The 19,541-nt window shown below is 40.6% G+C and overlaps 1 protein-coding gene across 2 annotated transcripts; it reads right to left on the bottom strand.

Moving 5' to 3' along the window:
• Window positions 1-1,834: 1,834 nt before the first annotated feature.
• On the bottom strand, window positions 1,835-19,539 carry CWC15 (CWC15 spliceosome associated protein). 2 transcript variants are annotated; one of them, XM_076328268.1, is made up of 8 exons: window positions 19,452-19,536; window positions 18,842-18,924; window positions 16,907-17,045; window positions 14,692-14,804; window positions 13,665-13,753; window positions 12,770-12,880; window positions 2,913-3,031; window positions 1,835-2,182 (listed from the first exon to the last, which is right to left on the bottom strand). In XM_076328268.1, exons 3-8 carry the CDS (start codon window positions 17,035-17,037, stop codon window positions 2,053-2,055), a joined length of 693 nt encoding a protein of 230 aa, XP_076184383.1. In that variant the 5' UTR covers window positions 17,038-17,045; window positions 18,842-18,924; window positions 19,452-19,536; the 3' UTR covers window positions 1,835-2,052. The 2 variants fall into 2 exon arrangements, with proteins under 2 accessions (XP_076184383.1, XP_076184382.1); XM_076328267.1 differs by lacking the exon at window positions 18,842-18,924 and having other exon boundaries at window positions 19,452-19,539.
• Window positions 19,540-19,541: the final 2 nt, after the last annotated feature.

Raw genomic sequence — 19,541 nt, 5'->3', positions numbered from 1 at the left:
TTCCAGTGCCTCACCACCCTCATAGTGAAGAATTTCTGCCTTATCTCTAATCTCAATCTACCCTCTTTCAGTTTAAAGCCAGTACTCCTTGTCCTATCACCACATGCCCTTGTAAAAAGTCTCTCTCCAGCTTTCTGTAGGCCCCCTTCAGGTACTGGAAGGCTGCTATAAGGTCTCCCCAAAGCCTTCTCTTCTCCAGGCTGAGCAACCCCAACTCTCTCAGCCTGTCTTCAAAGGAGAGGTCCTCCAGCCCCCTGATCATCTTCATGGCCCTCCTTTGGACCTGCTCCAACAGGTCTGTGTCTTTCTTATGCTGAGGGCTCCACAGCTGGACGCAGTACTGCAGGTGGGGTCTCACGAGAGTGGAATAGAGGGGCAGAATCACCTCCCTCAACCTGCTGGCCATGCTTCTTTGGATGCAGCCCAGGATACAGTTGGCTCTCTGGGCTGCAAGCGCACATTGCCAGGTCATGTTGAACTTCTCATCAATCAACACCCCCAAGTCCTTTTCCTCAAGGCTGTTCTCAATCCATTCTCCACCCAGCCTGTATTTGTGCTTGGGATTGCCCAGACCCATGTGCAGGACCTTGCACTTGGCCTTGTTGAACTTCATGAGGTTCGCACGGGCCCGCCTCTCAAGCCTGTCAAGGTCCCTCCGGACGGCATCCCGTCCCTCCAGCATGTCGACCGCACCACACAGCTTGGTGTCATCGGCAGACTTGCTGAGGGTGCACTCAATCCCACTGTCCGTGTTGCTGGCAAAGATGTTAAACAGCGCCGGTCCCAATACCGACCCCTGAGGAAAGCCACTTGTCACTGGTCTCCACTTGGACATCAAGCCATTGACCGCAACTCTTTGAGCGCGACCATCCAGCCAATTCCTTATCCACTGAGTGGTCCATCCGTCAAATCCATGTCTCTCCAATTTAGAGACAAGGATGTCGTGTGGGACAGCGTCAAATGCTTTGCACAAGTCCAGGCAGATGACGTCAGTTGTTCTTCCCTTATCCACCAACGCTGTAAACCCATCGTAGAAGGCCACCAAATTTGTCAGGCACAATCTGCCCTTAGTGGCAAATGTTGGCTGTCACCAATCACCTCCACAAAAGGGGGGGGGGGGGGGAAGTCCTTCACAACCGAGATTTTTTTCAGTCATTCATATTTTATATTGTCCTATTAAGTGTTAAAATGGACATTTAAGAAGTAAACAAAGTGTACTATGGTATCTTGAGGAGACCACTCGTTTAATAAAAACACTCACTTGCAAGTTTCTGACAACACTATTACTACTGAACCACATACACACAGACTGAGCCTTGCGGCCATGTGGTTGTGGCTGAGGGACCAAGCACTGCAATGGTTTATTAAGGAGGAAATATCCCCACGGTTCCACAGAGCATTTCCCTCCCAGTGTTCCCCCAAGCATTACAAGGTATTGCCCCAGAAGTGCTGAGCCAAGAGAGCCCAGAAAGCAGGGCTGCTAAGAACTTGGAGCTATCCCACCAAACCATAACTTGATTGACAGTAAGAAGAAACTAAAAAGGAAGATTATTAACTAAGTTTCTAACTAGCTATTAAGAGGAAGTTAAGTCCAGTTTGCTACAGAAAGTATAGCTCTTTTCAGTTCACACTGCTTGTCATACTCAGCTATTCCCCGTCTTTGATAATACTGACATTTATGTAAGTTGCATAAATTACAAACCACCATCACTACAAATACAGGTTGTTCTGGAAAGCAATTTAAACAATTAGAAGTATTTATTGCAAACCAGCTTCTCTCTTCTACCATTTACAAGGCGGCCAGTAAAAGTAAACACACGTGACCAGAGAAACATTCATGAAACAAACTGATTTAATTAAAACCGAAAAGGAAAACATACTGCAGGAATAAAAACTCCAGATACATAGCAATTACTAATTATGAAGCTGTTGATGATCTTGGAAAAGCATTTGGTAATTCATGACCAAGTATTCAGCCTTGAATTCTGAGGGAGAGGGAGGGAACAACCATGACCTTCCAAGTCCTTCAGCACCACCGCACATAAAACTGTACTACTTGATATATTTTTCCATGAACTTTTTGTGAAATTCTGATCGCAGAGTATCATTCACAAATCTTTTGTCTTTTTTTGTTTCATCTATCCCCTTGGCACAATTCTTGAAGACAACATCATCATCCCATCTGAAAACAAAAGTTTTTAACTTCAGTAAGTTTGTATGAAAGTTAGGTGCACTTTACAAGAATATATAAATGAAGTCTGGCCCTCCTATTTAAATGTAGTAAGAACAACTAGTCATTAGGATTAGATTTTAGTCTTTAAGAAAAAAAGATCTATTTTTCTAATCCAAGCCATCTCCTACATGCTCCTGAGTTAGAAACGAGATCAGTATCAGTAGATTAAAGGTTATTTTTTCTTTACAGAAAATAATGACCATTTGAAAAGAGCAGAAAAAAACCCTTGAATCTAATGGCCCTAATTTTGACAAACACAGCAGTAATTGGAATATCTGCAAACAAGAATTGTATTCAGAAAAAGGCTGTTATTTATTAATTATATTTACACTAAAAAACAAATAAACAAAATGCCCAAACCAGCTAGGTTTTAAAGGGGAGCATAACATCAAATTTCTTGGGGAACATTGGTCCTGTTACTTTTTGTATCATTGTGAACAATGTCAGACAAACACAATTCTCAATCTCTCCTTCTTTTTTAAACACAAAGTAACAGGATGATTTGTTCAGAGAAATGCACAAGGCAATCACTACAAGCATCAGCATCCCAATTTTACATTACACCACTTGTGACAAGATCTGAGGAAGGAAGTAAAAACCAACGGCAGCGATGACATTTTCAGACTGAGTTACAAGAGGGAGCAAGGGGATGGATATCACAGTACAGCTTGCACAGTACCTCCTCTTCACTTTGAAGTTTGCTTGAGGCTGTGCTGGGCCGGTAAGGTTCAGCAGTGGGTTACCACTCAGAATGTTCTCCATCCGAATTCTTTCTTCTTCAGCCTTTTGCTCTTGTTCCTGAGAACCAGAAATGGATACATTACTTTTCTGGGCCATTTTTCTCATCTAGTTGGTAGAGATAAACATTATTAGCTGCAAACACCCACACAGATAGAGCTTTAATTCCTAGCTCAGACTTTTCAGAGCGTTTGACACGCGTATCAGTAGAGTAAGGATAGAAGCAGAGATACTCTAAAGAGCTTAACATTGCTAATAAACTGTCAATCTAGCAACACTCATACCTGCTCTACTTACCTCTGATGTTCCACCAAATATTCAGTTAGATTCTAGCTTTACCATTTACATATTTATTATATTAAAAACTGTATACAGATTAAAAGATTTTTTTTATCCTCAGGAGAAAAGAGAATACATTATACAATACTCATTAGGTGGAAGAAACCTTACAGTATGTTGAAACTTCTCTATCATCTTCAGCAATCCGCTTGGGTTTTACAACTACAACTTCCCTAGGGACCAGTTAAAAAGAATACTGAGAAACCTAAGATGAAACTGAGCAGTGGATGTCATCAGACTATGTAAGAGTTCCAATATTAAGGATCAGAAAAATTTTCTTCTCCCTGTACTGTCAAAAGCATGTAACTCAAGCCTAAGTGAAGCACTGCACTACAGGCAACACAAAGTAGATTTCACTGCCCACGCTTCCAAGCTGTATTAATATATTTAGTGACTTAAATGTTCACAGACTTCAAAATGAATACATAATATTCATTTTACATCAACATATTTTCCACAACCTTTCAAATGTATTACAAGGACTGCTCTTTGATGAAAGTACCAGAAGGAAAAAAAAACAAACCCAATTCTTAAATTTGGATGACTGACTAGGTCTCCCGCTCCCTGTATGCTGAAGTATAGTCTGGACATTCTACTTAAAAAATGCACTGAAGTCTCATTAGCACTGCAGGAGACTCAAACCATGGCTTTTAAAAATGACACAAACTAAAGACAAGGAGATCACAAGGTTGGTGTTTTTTTTTTTTTTCCCAAACTGCAGAAAATTCATGGCTGAGGGCTGCTATGGGATCCCAAAAGAGGAAATGTTTTTCTTGATGATAGCCTTTACAAGGTTTAAGTGCTAAACTTGAACACTGATGCTAGCCAGAGTTCTCTAGCTTCAAACATTTAATCAATACTAAGTGATATATTACTAAAACTGTCTACAATTTACAATGTTTTTCAATTGGACTGATCAGGTATGTGGAATATTCCTATAAAACACCCCAACCCTCTTAAGAACAATACCAACTTAACATATATACAAATACCAGATGATGCAGGATCACTGGTAAAGATTTTACCTTTCAAAATCTACTCAAGTTTTAGTTATGAGAAAACACCTACCATTACACTGCTTCTCACAAATAAAATTTAGAACCAGCTGCAATTAATTGCCAGTGGGATGGGAAAAGCTCCCCAAAAGGGCATATTGCTTAAAAGCATAGCACAGCCCTGTAACGCCCTTATTAGAACATGTGTGCAGGCAAAACTTGCCCTTGCTGCTGTATCCATGGAGCTTTCACAAACCACAGCAGTTCAAAGTCATTAACACAAATAAACTAAAGTTTTGCATTTTCAAACATAGCTCTAAATCCAACATTTGCATTCCAACTTCAGTTGTTGTTACCATCCCAGTAAATACGGAAACACAGAGAGCAAAAATATTTGTTATGGAACAGTAATTTCCCCATATTAGAAATACAAATTCCAATTATACATTTCTTTCCTCTGTGGATTACAGACAAGAATTGTACGTAGCTTCTTTTGCACAGCATGCCAACCTTTAATTTACCATCTTCTTTCCCCGTAACATGGAGGAGCCAACAGCAGTGAAATCTGATTTACTGCAGTCTGTGTTGTGTTCCCACCAGAAGTCAAGCAGCTCTCAGACTACTGTACAGCACATGCAAAGCACTAATTTGAAACCAAGCAAAATCTAAGATACTGGTACAAGCAAAAAAAATCAGTATTGATTTTCAGGTACCTCCCAAGAGGTGACCAGATTCTGTTTAAGCCCATCAGGCAAATTTACAACAGGATGCAAGCATGTGAAGTGTTCTCTGTGTTGTCCAAAATGAGGTGGGCTCTGCCTCATTAAATTTAATCTCTGACACTCCATTAAAAGTGAGACTTTGAAAAAACAAGAGGTCTGGGATAAATCTTAAAAGCAAATAAGAATGCTACAAACCAAAAATTCATACTGGACTATATTCAAGAGAAGGTAGCACTAGTAAGAGCATTGTAAGAAATTAATACTCCCCTGTTGACAAACGCTTCTGTAGCGAGAACTTCTTCCAAGCCCTATATATGCAAACAGACACAGCGTTTTCCATTTTAGAGCTGAACTCCAGGGAACCTTTCTCAAGGTGGCATGCAGAGCCATGGCACAGTCTTGCCCTCAAATTTCTAAGACATTAATCTCGGCCGTGATCCAAAGTTACTGAACCTGTGCATCATGTACCACTTTATCTGGGGCACACATAAATATCTTATGCTGGTTTTTTTTATGATGCCTGAAAATGCATCCACACACCACTGACAAATACAGAACTACAATGCACTCCACACACAGTATTTATTCGATGGTCAAAAGTCCACTGGAATCAGTCAGCATCTTTTTTTGGGGGAATTACAGTTGTTCTCCCCTCTCTTCCCCCGTTTCAGATTTAATCTCAACAGCTCCTAAAAAGCATTCTCTACCATGCATAAAGAGAAGTGAAAAGCACTGTCATTCGAATCACTAGAAGATAAAGTCAGTATTAATAATGAAAAAATATGCATACAGTAGTAACTACTCCAGTGTTCTTACTACACACAGATGCACATTTAATTTTTCTATAATAAGAATTTAAAAAGGCATCTTAGGCATCATCCTAACTTTTATCTGCTTTACGTAACCCATGTAATATTCTTCAGCCTCAATTAGCCTGACATAGTTCGCTTTCTGATAAAAAAAGCATTATCAGACTGAAGTGACAAAATGTGGTGATAGGCAAAAAAAAAAAAAAGAAAATAAAAATTGAAATAACACTTTTAAGAAGCATTACACTATAAGCAGTAGTATAAGCCTAAGAGCAGGATTTAGCTCCAGATTAAGACACCTACATCTAGGTATCTGCTTGTAGGCATCTGAGCTCACATCTCAGCAGAGATCTAGAGAATACAATAAGGAGTCAAGATGGCTCTTCTGCTCACACTAAATTACACACACGGGAGACCAACCACGCTCCAGGCTCTACTGACTGCATCTCCACTGCGCCACCATGGAAGCTGGTATACATGACTTGCACATTGACCCCAACTCCAACAACTTGGCATTTCAAGCTCAGTTGAATTCTGTCTAAAACTGCTAATTGCTAGCAAAAAACTACATTGACTCAAGTCAACCACAATTCCAGAGGACTGGAGGGTAGCAAAAACTGCACTATAACCAAAAGAAATGGTAGGGGCAATCCTGGGAATTTCAAATGGTTACATTTTACTTTTGCACCTATTAAATTATTAAGAACAATTATGAACACAACGCTAACAGAAGCTGTCAAACATTCTTTTATAGTGACAACAGTTACAGAAAACATCATGCATCTTATTTTCAAAGCTTGATTTTCCCTACTGCCTGTCAGGGATGCTGCAGAGCCCTGGGCACTTGTGCAGCCATTTGCTGTTTCTCAGCTCTGTTCACAAACAGAACTCTGCTGTCTTTTAGACCCGCAGAGGCAGCACAACTAGAAGTAGTCACAACCTGTATAAGCCTATCTTTGTCATTAAAGATCAACAGATTAGAGTCTGAAAGCAAACAGGGAACAGATCTGTTGAGTGAGGCATCGCCAGTTTTAGGCACTTTACAAAGACGACCTGGCGCACACGGTAATTTATTTACAGAATTCAGTCGTTCAAAGCTGTTCTAGGTTGGATGACATTTCAACATATTTGCTACAAGTTTTAGGAAGCAGGCTAATTCTGAAGATTAGTCTTGAAGATCTTTTGTACTATTTATCTTCACTAAAACCTCCCAAAAAAGGTATTCAAGATTAAAAAAAAAAAAAAGTAATTTATTAAGTTTTGTATCTTAAAGACATGACATGGAGGAAATACTAGGTGTAACTCACAGTGGTGTAAAGTTGACATTTATGCTTGAGCTAAGTTGTACATTTTGGCCAGAGCTGCAGAATCCCTCATCTCCAGCCAAATGAGGTTTTCATTATGTTTTAGAATTTTCCACATAAATCTTCCATTGCCCACTCCTCCACTGAAAGCTGGGATGCTCCAGGCGATGGAGCATGGGTTGTATCAAATCAAACAGACCAGACATAACCTTCATAGCTGTCTGAGCTTCACACCTCTGAGGCACGACCAAGCACAGCTGTTCACAAAATAAGCGGCTCGGGTTGCTCCAAAGTCTACATTGTTCTTTTGTGTGGTGGAACAAAGGCTTATTAAGCTAAAACACTGTGGATACAACAAACCCACAACAGAAGAAAAGCCTAAGGGGGGGAAATAATATTTCTCTATTCACTCCACCTTTTCTAAAATAATGACTCTTTGCCTGCCTTTCCATTCAGCAAGACAAGGTATACAACTCTCTTCCTAAGCCACTTCAGCAAAAAAACATGCTACAGATTATTCCATCGCTACAGACAGCAGCATTGTGCTTTTCAATGGCAGCGTGTTGCACCAACTATCTGCAGAGATGAATCAGAAGTCAACCATGTTGTGACCACTGTGTTAGAAGCAGAGGCAACAGAACAGGAATATTATGGTGTGGGGAATAAGGCTGGACTGGCAGAGGGAGTCCCATATCCTGAGGAAGCAGATGGAGGTGCTGCTATGTGAATTAGATCTCAAAGCAAACCTCCACTGTACAACTGAACTCACCATGTGGCATCACAGTTGGGGGGAAAAAAAAAAAGCAGACAAAACTATATTAACCTTAACTAAACAATTATTCCTTATCTTGCTGTAAGAATAACAGTCCCTTGGCATATTTGTTTCTGACCGCAAAGGAAAGAAAAACATCATTGTTACCATGGTTATTTTTTTCAGTATAGTTCCTACCCTTAGCACAGAGCAAGATCACTTTTACAGAAAGTGCTGAAATTCCTGAAATGACTCCATTGTATTAAAGTAACTTGTCCTGTTCAGTTTTTGAAGATGTTGAATAGCTGAAAGAAAACCTGAAATACCCACATTTCACTGAAGGCTGGGGGGGAAATCACATAACTTTATTTAAATGCTAATTTTTGAATGACGAACTATGACAGCACTGCCTTTAGCAGCAGGGAACAAAACCTAATAATGCAGAGATCCACCCCAGTTATTTGATCCTATGCAAATTACTAACTCAATGCAATATAGCGATTCAAATTACTGATTGGAACTTCAAAAATAAGAGCACGGAGTAATCACAACTGCAGTGCCTATACGCAGATTTGTTGTCATTTTACCCACAAGGGAGAGGACATTATTGTTAGTTCTTGGCAAGGGTAAGTATTGCTAGCATGTCTCAAACATTTAATGAAGAAACATACTCTGCTATCTGCTTGTGCCTCTTTATTAAAATTCTTTCTTAATCACTGATTTGATATTCTAGTTTTAGTTAGACCCTTAAAATTTAAGTGAAAAGGTTAATATCTATCAAGATTCATTTTCTAATGTTTTATTTGAAACTCTGTGACATGGCTAAAACACAGGACAGAGCTAAGATCTATTCTGACCATTGGTAAGGTAATTTATTCAGTTATAGAGAAACACTTGGTGAAATAAAACTTTAAGAAAACCAACCAAAAACTTAAGTCTGTTCTCAGATAAGCGTAAAATGACTGGATGTTAAAATAGCTTTGCTGGAACTGCACATATACATTCAGCTGCTCACTGGTTTGAGGTTTGTTTTTAATAATTTCAATTTACCTTTTAAGGAAGTGCTTGAAAATTGAAAATCAAGAGCATTGTAATGCTGAATTTGGAATACTGAAACGTTTCCATGAAACCTATCCGTGGATAGTTCACACAGACAGCAGACCTAGCATTTGTACAGTTTTAGGCAGACCCAGAATTATTCCACAGAAACAGCTTTCAAAACTAAAATTTCCTGGTCAGCTTAGCGTCTACTAGAAACAACCTGAGAGATTAAAATTATGAAGGGCGTGAGAAAAGTCAGGAGGATTCCCATGCTCAATCAGTTTTTAAAAACATTCATAGTATTTATTTAATGTTTCTACAGAATTCAAGGCAATTTAAGCATTTTGAGACATTAACAAGCTTTGACAGCAATTGCTTATTTGGTTGACAAACTATTCGCTTCACAGATTAAAGGGAAATATCAGTATGAAGGAAGCTAGAACCTCTTAATACTAACATTTGTCAAAATCAGATTTAGAGGATTTCTTTGGAAATTAGTATTACCACATAAGGCAAGTTAACAGAGAGCATGATGATCTGAAAAAAGCAGATTCTCATCTTTCCTTTTTAACTGCTGTCTCATCAGAGATGCATTTTAAAAGGAGCAGTCCTTCTTTCATGGCAACTTAAATACTGGACACCAAAGTGATGAGTGAAAACAGTTAACAAAAATACAGTTTACTTCATATGAAGTCTCAGAAATAATTGGATTAGTGTTTTAATAAATCAAAATAACTAAAGTGTCAGGAAAAAAAGTGTACATATGGCACAAATTCAGGATATATTACTGTATTTTACCCACTTCATCTTGTTAAGACCCTGGTATGTTCCAAGAAGATGCAGAGACTTGTTAATCTGTCTGTATAACAACAATGAGATTTGAGAACCATGTGCAGAAGAGTGAAGAGGCATTCACTCTGCAGTTTCCCTTTGCCTTGCCACTGTCTACTACCCATGCTGTCTACTACGAACAGCAATGTTTCAGCAGATCCCTGAACGTGGATTAGGACTAATAGCGACTACACAATTAAGACTTTACATGAGATCTTACCCTGAAGTCAGCTGGATGACTAATGTAAGGTTACTTACAAAATTAGGTTTAAATTATGGTTTGCAATACATAATAATATGAAATCCCACATATCTGAAGGGAAAAGGGATTTATATAAAATGGCCACAAAATGCTTTGCCAGTAATGCCTTATTTCAAAGCCATAGAAAACAAGGCATAATCTAAACAGATTGCACCCCTAAAGCCAACATACATAAGTAATCTTTCCTAAGGAGACCCTTACTCCCAAAGACTCTTTCCAAGGCTGCACCCCACCTTGGTTTTTACTTTTTTCATCAATGTAGTCTTAGTTTCCTACTCTGAAAAAACCCCAAGAAAATAAAATTCCAAGTACCTGTAGAGCACTCCTTATTAATGAAGATGTCAATTTTTAAGAGAGCCTATCAGCCACCAATCAGTGAAAGGATGAACAGAGTAGGTGGTGAGTGTGCAATAGTGTGCACTATTGCAAATAAATAACATTTATTTTTAGGAAGAAATAAACGTATTCATTTCAGAGAAGCGTGCAAGTATTCAGTATGCACGTAGCACTGGCCATTATAAACCCTGCTTCTGGGGGAAGAAGAACATCCATGAAGGTAAAAAATAATACCAGTTAAGAGACAGCAAAATAAAACAAGTGCTATACTAAATACTTCATAGCTTTTAGCACCCTCTAGTGACAAAGTAAGAATTTCATAGCGATGATAACATTCCTGCTTTCTACACACGAATAGAGAAGCATGCACTTGGTTGCCTGTGCTGCAATTTACTACCATTATTTTCGTAATGCAAGTTTTCTACACTGAAATGTGACAAGTTATGCTGTTTAATCTAGATGTATAATTTCAACTATCAGGCAAAGTGAAAAATCCATACAGATCTAAGCTTTCATTTTAAGCACTGTGCAAGAACAGCTGAAGTAGAAGTCTTTCCTACACATTGCTACCCTTAATTTGTAGTTTAGTACATTTCACACAGGAATACATGGAAGAATTGTTGCCAGTGTTTTTAAGTAATTTTCACCATGGTACTACTGCAGAACACAATTTCATTGCTGCATGATGTGCTTCAAATGCCTAGATAAAGAGATGAGAGACACTTTCGGGCATACTTTAATGTAAAAGACCACTCATAGGCCAGATGGAGAACCAAGTATCAATAGTCTCCTACAGCAAAATTTCTGCACTGAAGCAGCATGGTACAGCTTTTAGCCTTCCAAAGTACTTAACTCCAAAATTGCAGAGGTTTTGGAGGCCTTGTTGATTCTAAAGGTAAATGTCTACATTGTTAGCCAAGAGTGGTCAAGCACTACATTGCTGCCTACAGAATTTAAAACATATTCTCTCCTAGCTGTTCCTAGCGTCTGCTAGATCGTACGTCCCGTTCACTGCCCGTTGACTCTAAGCATTTGTGAAAAACATGAAACTATAAGCATGCGTGTTAAGCTATGATAAGGTTATGAGTAGTGCAGAGGCACCAAAACATTAAGTTGTCACAGCAGCAAAGATCCTGATCAGCATTTAATATGTTTATTTATCATGTTCTAAAAACATCTCAGATTACCTTATACAAAGACGACAAGGTTGTTTTTTGGTTTTGTTTTTGGTTTTTTACACTGATGTAGAATCCACATATAACATCACAGAAAACTACTCAAACTGAAGTATGCAACATTTTCCAAAACCATTAAAATGATTTAAGCCCTACTCAAAAAAAAAGAAAGTGCTTACTAAAAGCGGAAGAGAGAATGCTGCACATATCCACCACTTCTGTTGCACCACCAGAGGCAGAGCGTTTCAGTAGTGCAGATGAAATAGCTGGACTCTAAACTCTGTTGCAATACAATGTTAGAGCCAGTACAGTTCATCCTAAGTCCTGATCAATTTGACAACATAGACTATTCCCAGAAACAGTCCCTAGAAGTCCATTCATCAATCAGGGATTTTGCTAACGTACTCCATCCCAACATCATCTCTTACACCAAGGAGGCATGGGAGCCAATGGCATGGGATTTGATCCCGCTCATGGGAAAACAATCTCTAACTACAGGGACTTCCTTCCCCTTTCAAGGGCAGAACACAGTGTTTCTATCTGTAGAGAGAGATTATATGGAGGTATGAAGGCTACATGTGAGTTGACTTTCCAAGTTCTGAAAAGACTGCCGTATTATTAGTAGTTTTTGTGGAGACATTTTTCAAATAAACTCGTCTGTGTATAATCACACGAAATAGTTCTGGTCTTACGGTTACAACTGGTGCTCCTTGCCAAGGCAACGCAGCACCAATGCTGTGAAAGAGCAACTACTGTATAAAACTTGCAGCCATCAGCAAAAGCATCACAAAGCACACATATTTTTCTTTCATAAATGTATATATATTAAAAAAAAAAATTTCTTATTTCATAAAAGCTAGTTAACAAATGAAATTACACTGGATAGTATGTAGCTCACTAATGCCACTATATAGTTTGGTAAGATAGCTGTCTTCAGAGAAGGACTTGCATATGAAAAGCAAGATTATCTTGACTCAATGCCTCTACAAATTGTTGGGAAAGCAAATAAAAAGTTTTAATGAGTAGAATGTTCAGTATGTCTACTGAAGAAAAAAATTCTTGACAACAATTAATAGACAGAAGAACAAATCCGTCAGAGTCTACTTGAGAAGAGTTTTGAAGGGCACTTACTTTGTTTACTAGTTCTCACTCGTCCCAAGTACTTAAGGCACACCAGTTTTAATAAACACTAGTTTTCAAAAAACAGATGCTCTTTAATGGGTGAGATTTTACCTTTCGAGCCTGTTCCTCAGCTCGTTCTTTCTTGATTTTTTCCAGTTCAGCCAGAAGAGCTGCAGTGTCATCATCATCACTGTCGTCCAAGTCCTCATCTTCATCATCTTCCTAATAGCAACAAACAGAAACAAGAAGCAGCTCATTCATTTCATTTAATAAAAACAGCCCTGGTCTGCCCAGCTAAGGCTGCAATTTGCTGCTGGCTAATTTCTGAAGCGCTTGGGTGACTGTAGCAGCAGCAAATACAATACAAATGGTTTATTTACTCTCGTACAGTAAAGTCATGACAAAAATATGTTTGTGCTTTTTGGATGACTGCAATTGATTTTTTATAATTCAAATGCTATGTAGCTGATAGATTCTAGAGAATTACTGTCCTCAATCACTCTCTAATCATTGTAATGTAAGTCATTATAACAGTGTGCCCAAATACCCCGTCCAATATTGTTGGGACCAAATATAACGGGATTAAAAAAAAAAGCTCAGCTTACTGTCAAGCCTTAGACCTAACTCCTAGGTGTCAGCATGAGGAGAGGAGCCAAGAGCAAGAATCCATTGCTCATATAGATAGTCAGTGTATCTCAACAGTTCTACCTTAGGGGAATTCTAACTAACCCAGTAGTTGACAGAGTCTAAAAAGTCACCCATTCCCCACACTTTAAGTGCTATTTTCAGTTCCCTGGTTTTTGTGTGCTTTCCAAGAATACCATTAGAGCATGGACCAGAACGCTCTCAACCACTCTGGACTTCCACCACAGCAGAGTAACTGTAAAAGGAAGGTATGTTGGAACCTGTCTTAAATCTTTAGCAGATCTAAAAGTACATATCCTATTAACAGCAAATCCTGAAGGCAGGACAATGAAAGGAAATAAGGCAGAAAAGAGATACATACATCAGTAAGCGGATCATCTGCATCAAGATTTGCTGCAGGAATCTGGTCTAGCCGAGGCTTCTTAGACACAGAAGATGATGTTGTGTGTTCTATGGCATAAGATTTTTTTTAAAAAAGTGATTAAGTCATTTCATTTAACAGCATTTAATGTCAGAAGGCAAACATCTTCACAAAGATTGCATTAGAGTAAGAGATGCAAGCTTATGCTTACTTTTTCCTCACTTCTCAATCTTAATGCCCATGCTAGTTTCTCCCCTGGAGGTATCCTCAAGGAAGCAGTAACATCCCCAAACTTACAATTTGGCCTCCGAAAGTTTTTTGAAGTAATTATTTCAAGAAGAAAGAACAGCAGAAGAAAAAGCTGTGGAGAAATATCCTTATCCTATATCTCCAATGAGGGGGGTTCCCATTGGAGACCACCCCAAAGCATTACTGTTGGCCAGTTTGGTCGAAACCAAATCCGCTTTTGTCTGTGAACTTGAAAGCCCTGCAATACCTCTGTACATTTCACATCTAAACCTGAAGTACCTAAATTCTGTCAAGCTTAATATTATAAATGACTATTTCTCAAAAAACATACCTTTGATTGATTTTAATTATCGCTTCACTATACCTGAACAGAATCGCATACTTTAAAAAATGGATTTATTGTTACACTGGTGCTGCAACACTAGAAGATGAGTCATTCCCCTTCTCCTTCCTGTCTCGCTTGTCCAAACACAAAAAAAGCCCTTTATTAGCTGTACACACTTGTTGCCAATTCATTACAATCATACTGTATCAGCTGGCTTGCATGATGGTCTACGCTTTTCTACTGGCTGGCCTAGATTTTTTGCTAGCACGAAGCCAGCATGAAAGCCAGCTGACATTCCCTTGCAGGTCAATGGCTCTGAACTATCAGACCAGTACCCTAAATTCTACTCTCATGACATGCTGTCTGCAACCTGCAAACTTCCTACAACACCAAGTTTTGTGCAAGGGCGATGCCACACAAAGGTATTAAGATTTTTTGTTTCTTTGGTTTTACCTCTGGTTGGTCTGTCTCTATTCTTTTCTCTTGCAGCAACCCGTTCTCTCTCCTCCAGCTCCCTTCTGAAATCACGGTTACGCACCTCTTCAGGAGCATCCTGAGTGGTCTGTCTAAAACAACATGAGGGCAGGGGAAAAAGCTGAAGTTGACAGTCTGCAGCTGGGAGCAATTTTTTGAAGGAGGTCAATAAATCCTGAACAGGTAAGTATAAAGAATAGGAACTGGGTACCATGTAGACATATGTTTCTTTATTCTCTCTTCATCAGCCCCCTTCTCTGCATGCATTACACACACACAGACACGCAATGCCACACACACATGCTCCTTCCAGTGGCTCTCAAATTAATTAAAAGACCCTACATAAATTCCTGCAAAACTGGGATGACTACATCTACCTCTTGTAGCTATGTCTAAATCTTCTGTTCTCCAGCAGTCCAAGCCCAGTGTCCTAGCAGACATCCACCAGCATTATGGTCAACTTTCCTTGCCGTTTTATCATCCCAAGTTGCTACTGCAAACACAGTCTCTAAGGCTTACAGATAAGACCAAGACTAGAACATACTTTTCATAAACCTTTTCCCTTCCAAGAGACATATGAGATAATCTCCCATGACCATAAAAAAAAAGTTGGGAGAACAGGCACAACACTAGCTTTAGTGCAACATATTGCAAATACATGTTTTTCCCTCTTTTATATAACACACGCTGGCCAAAAGCAACAGACTATTTATATTTGAGTCATACTAAGTTCTACCTAGAGAGCACTGAATTTTCTGTGGAAAACTTGAAAAGAACTAATGAATAAAAACAAGCAGCAGTTCCTTTCACCTTTCTGTGAACCCAGTGCTGGAAATAAGAGTGCCTGGAAGAAATCCAGACTTGAGCCATTATAAATACATTGTGTGCACAGCCTGTCTTTATGATGAAGTATTTCATTTGCTTTTGTAATTAAAAACCTGAACTTGGAATCCCTGATATAGCTGCAAAATCTTCCCAAACCTTGTGTTATTCAAGCAAACACAAGCAGGACCGAAACACTGAACTTTTCCTGCAATGATACAGTCCTGGCAATTTAACAAAGACAACTTTGTATTAGGTACTTGGGAGAAAGAACAGAAGACACTTAATGCCCCCTCCACCTCTCTCTCACACACACACGGAGGGATTTGTTAAAACATACATTGTATATTCCTGTACATATTTGTCCCCACACACTTCTTTCAAAGCAACAGACTGGTGTTCCAAACCCCATTTTATTTAAAGAAACAAACCACCAGCAATTTTTCCCATAATAGCAAAATGCATTTGACAGCACTTTTTGTGCTGTTGATTTTGCTATTCTCCAAAGCACTCCAACTCCCTCATCCATATGTATTCTTCAAAACCAAAGGGGCAGGAGGGAAAAGGTGAAAGGGTAAACACTTGCACAAAAAAGTGCAAATGTAAAACCTTAACAGTAATTTCACTGACAAGAGTAGCATCAGCGAGATGAAAAAACATTTCTAGGCTGACACATTTCAGTTGAACTCCAGGTATCTGTATCACATTGACTCCAGATTTCATTTCATCTTTCAACAGGATCACGAAGATTTATTACGCATTTCAAACAGAAGAAAATATTCATAAGATCCTGTTATCTTTCACGCTGATTAAAGCAGCCTCCTCCCCCAGGACCTGCATGAACCACTTGCAGTGTTTAACATCAGCTCTTCTAACACATACTACTGCCTGAGTGCTATTCCATGACTCCCCTGCCTCCTTTTAATGCCCTTCCCCAGCGGTCCTTTGCCAAATATATGACGTGGTTTTCCTGCTTTTAAGACGTGCTCAACTTCACTCCACTTATCCCATTCTGCTCTGCAAGTGACAGCACCCTCAGTGGCTCAGTCAGCTCCTACTGTTCCCATTCTTTCCACTGCACTGCCTGAAATGCTTTGTTTCCAAAGCTCACCTTCTTCTGACAATTCAATTCCATAAGCAGTAATAAATACCACTAAAATGAAACCTCTCCAATTACTTGCAATGCATTTGATCTCTTAAGTCTGCTTTTGAGACCTGCGCTTTCAGCCCACTCATTCCACGCTGCTGCACAATCTCCAGTGCCTGCTCAGTGTCAAGCACATGAATGTGTGAAAAATTTCAGAGTACCACTCACAACAAAAAAAACATTCCCAGCCTGTTTTGCCATAAGACCAAAAAACCCAATACTAACCTGTATTTGATTTTAGTATGAGAAGGAAGGTCTCTGCTGGAATATTGTTTGGATAGCTGACTTAAGTCTCCTTCACCTTTTCCTCTTCCTCCTCTTGCAGGTTCAAATGTTGGCCTCGCTGCTGTCGTCATTTTAACTACTACAGAATCAAGGATAAAAAACAGTTGTTACTACAATGTACAGTGAAAGACATTCACCAGAAGCTACGTTGTTCCTGAAACTGTAGCAGCAATGTTAAGTCCCACTACACAATACCAGCTATCACTTGCCACATGACCCTCAAAATTTAAAGAGCTTTTTATTGACAGAATCTATTCAGATTTTCAAAAGAAAGTCTTTTCACATGTTTGAAAGATGATACACAGACTCTAACAAGAATGTGACGCTATGTTTATAAAGTAAATAAAAATGCCCAGGAGCCAATCTCCTATCTTCAAGTCAAGTGGTACAGTCTCGTAACTGAACTCTTTTCCCTCCTGAAAAACGACAGCCAGAAATGACCGCCTACTGGGAATGACCCCTCTGTTATTCCCCAAACTGTATCTAGGTATCATCACCAGAAATGCTGGCTGACACAGACCATAGCATGCCTAGGATGGTGTTGATAATTAAATACTGATGAAGATCACGCACTCTGAACGCTCCAGCCCTCATCCTGGCCCTGTTCAGTCTTCTGGTACAGGCACAGCACTGTCATTAATACTGCAGCACAGTCGTTTGGGATCGACCTGAGTAGAGCTCCAGCTGGCCACCAAAACTGTCTGAAGGGCCAGGGTTAACGTTTCTCTGGTACCACAACGCCAACAGCTTTACCCTTATATAAACTGCGTGCAATTAACAAAGCTCGGACAAATGCGGCAGTTTTCACCAGCTCTCATGTAGAAACTACAAGAACTCACATACCACCAGCATGTCCTAAAAATGAACTAGCTGGTGCCTGAAGTTGCTACTATCAATTCTTCTGTGGCAAAGGAGTGAAACAGGTGCCGACCAGCCTCAGCCACACAGACACCCTGTCAGCATGCACTGTGTTCAGCGCTGTCAGACAGGAGACCCTGTAATCCTAAACCGCTATGCCAAGAGTTTAAGATGGTCAACCAATGCCAAAAATACCCTGTATGATCAACCTGTGCTGTCTTAAATCTATTATCTGAAACTATGCTCATTCCTGCTTCACCAAGACATGCACCTCCGTTAACCACAGACTAAATATATACAAGACACGAGAGACACATCTGCAGAAGTACATAAAGGCACCAGTCCTACCGACCAGAATGTTGGATGTTAAAGGATGACAAGACAACATTTTAAAGAATATTAAAAAGCAGAAGGAAAAAAATTATATTGTTCCATATGCTTTTGTGATACACAAATAAAAGTCATTTATGCTCTGCTTGCATTATTTGCTGTTGTTTCATTTTTAATGAGATCACAAAACACATGACTTTAGCGTTAAAATCATAAAATAGATTTGTCGTTCAAAGTAACATCCCATCAGGCAGAACACAGTTACTGTCACTGAACTGCTACTCAAAAAACAGAGTTAACAGACAGAAACGCCTTTAAAAAGAACTGAGACAGTAACTAGCCTTGGCTCATTGACCAAGGATTGCTGACACTTTGCAGCGACGCTGTGCAACTCAGCTGGAGCTCAGCAAGGCATTTCAGCTCTGTCTTGGCACACACTCTGCTGGACCCGCAATCCAAGAAAGCCACTCGTTCTCAGAACTCATTTGTGTTAATTATACGTAAGGGGGGGGGGGGGGGAATCCATGAGTTCAGGTGAAGAATCAGATACAACATGACTGCATAGTTTCATGAGGCATTAAATCTCCAGGAAACTGTCCCTGCTTCTTTCTCAAGCCAGTTTGCACTTGGCTTGACCTTAAAGGACCCAAACTCAACCCGAAACCACTCAGGGACTGTCACACTGACCTCTTAAGTTTCAGAAATACAGCCTTAGAGAACGCTCTTTAGTGCTACACGAAGGCAGGACCGGCCAAGCAGGGTTCATTAGCCTGCGTACAAGCCGAGAGAAAGTGACTGGGCTTGGGCTGGAGCCGAGCTGCCCCGGCCACGCAGCGCTGCACATCCCCGCTGGACCCCTCCTGACCACCCCTCACGGGGGAGCCCGGACCCGGCCACAGCCCGCCCCAGCAACCACCCCGCGGAAACCCAGACCGCAGCAGGAGCGGGGCTGGAGCACCGCGCTGATCCGCCTCCACCCAGCGGGTTCCCTCACACCGCCTGGTACCTGGAGCTCCACCGTGAGGCCCGCAGACCGCCCCTTCACCCCCCCAACCCAACCACTCCCCGCTGTTCTCCTCAGAAACGCTCCCGCCCCAGCCCCCCCCCCCCCCCGGGCCCCTTTGGTGCCCCGGCCCCCCGACCCGGCCGCGGCTCGTCCCCACACAGGGACTCCCCCAGCACCCCCTGCCCCAGGGCCGCCCCTTTCCCCCTCCAGGAACCCCACCACAGCCCTCCCAGGCACCCTCCCTCCCCGTCCAGGCCCACCCACACACCCACCACCTCCCCCGGTACTTACACCGCGGCCTCCTCCCCCCCTGCGCAATCAGGCCCCTACGCCACCACCATAATTCCGCCAAGCACCCACAAGGCACCGCGCGGGAACCAC

Source organism: Aptenodytes patagonicus, chromosome 1 (genome assembly GCF_965638725.1).
Source record: "Aptenodytes patagonicus chromosome 1, bAptPat1.pri.cur, whole genome shotgun sequence".
Classification (NCBI taxonomy): Eukaryota; Metazoa; Chordata; class Aves; order Sphenisciformes; family Spheniscidae; genus Aptenodytes; species Aptenodytes patagonicus.
This window is presented reverse-complemented; position numbering and strand designations above follow the sequence as displayed.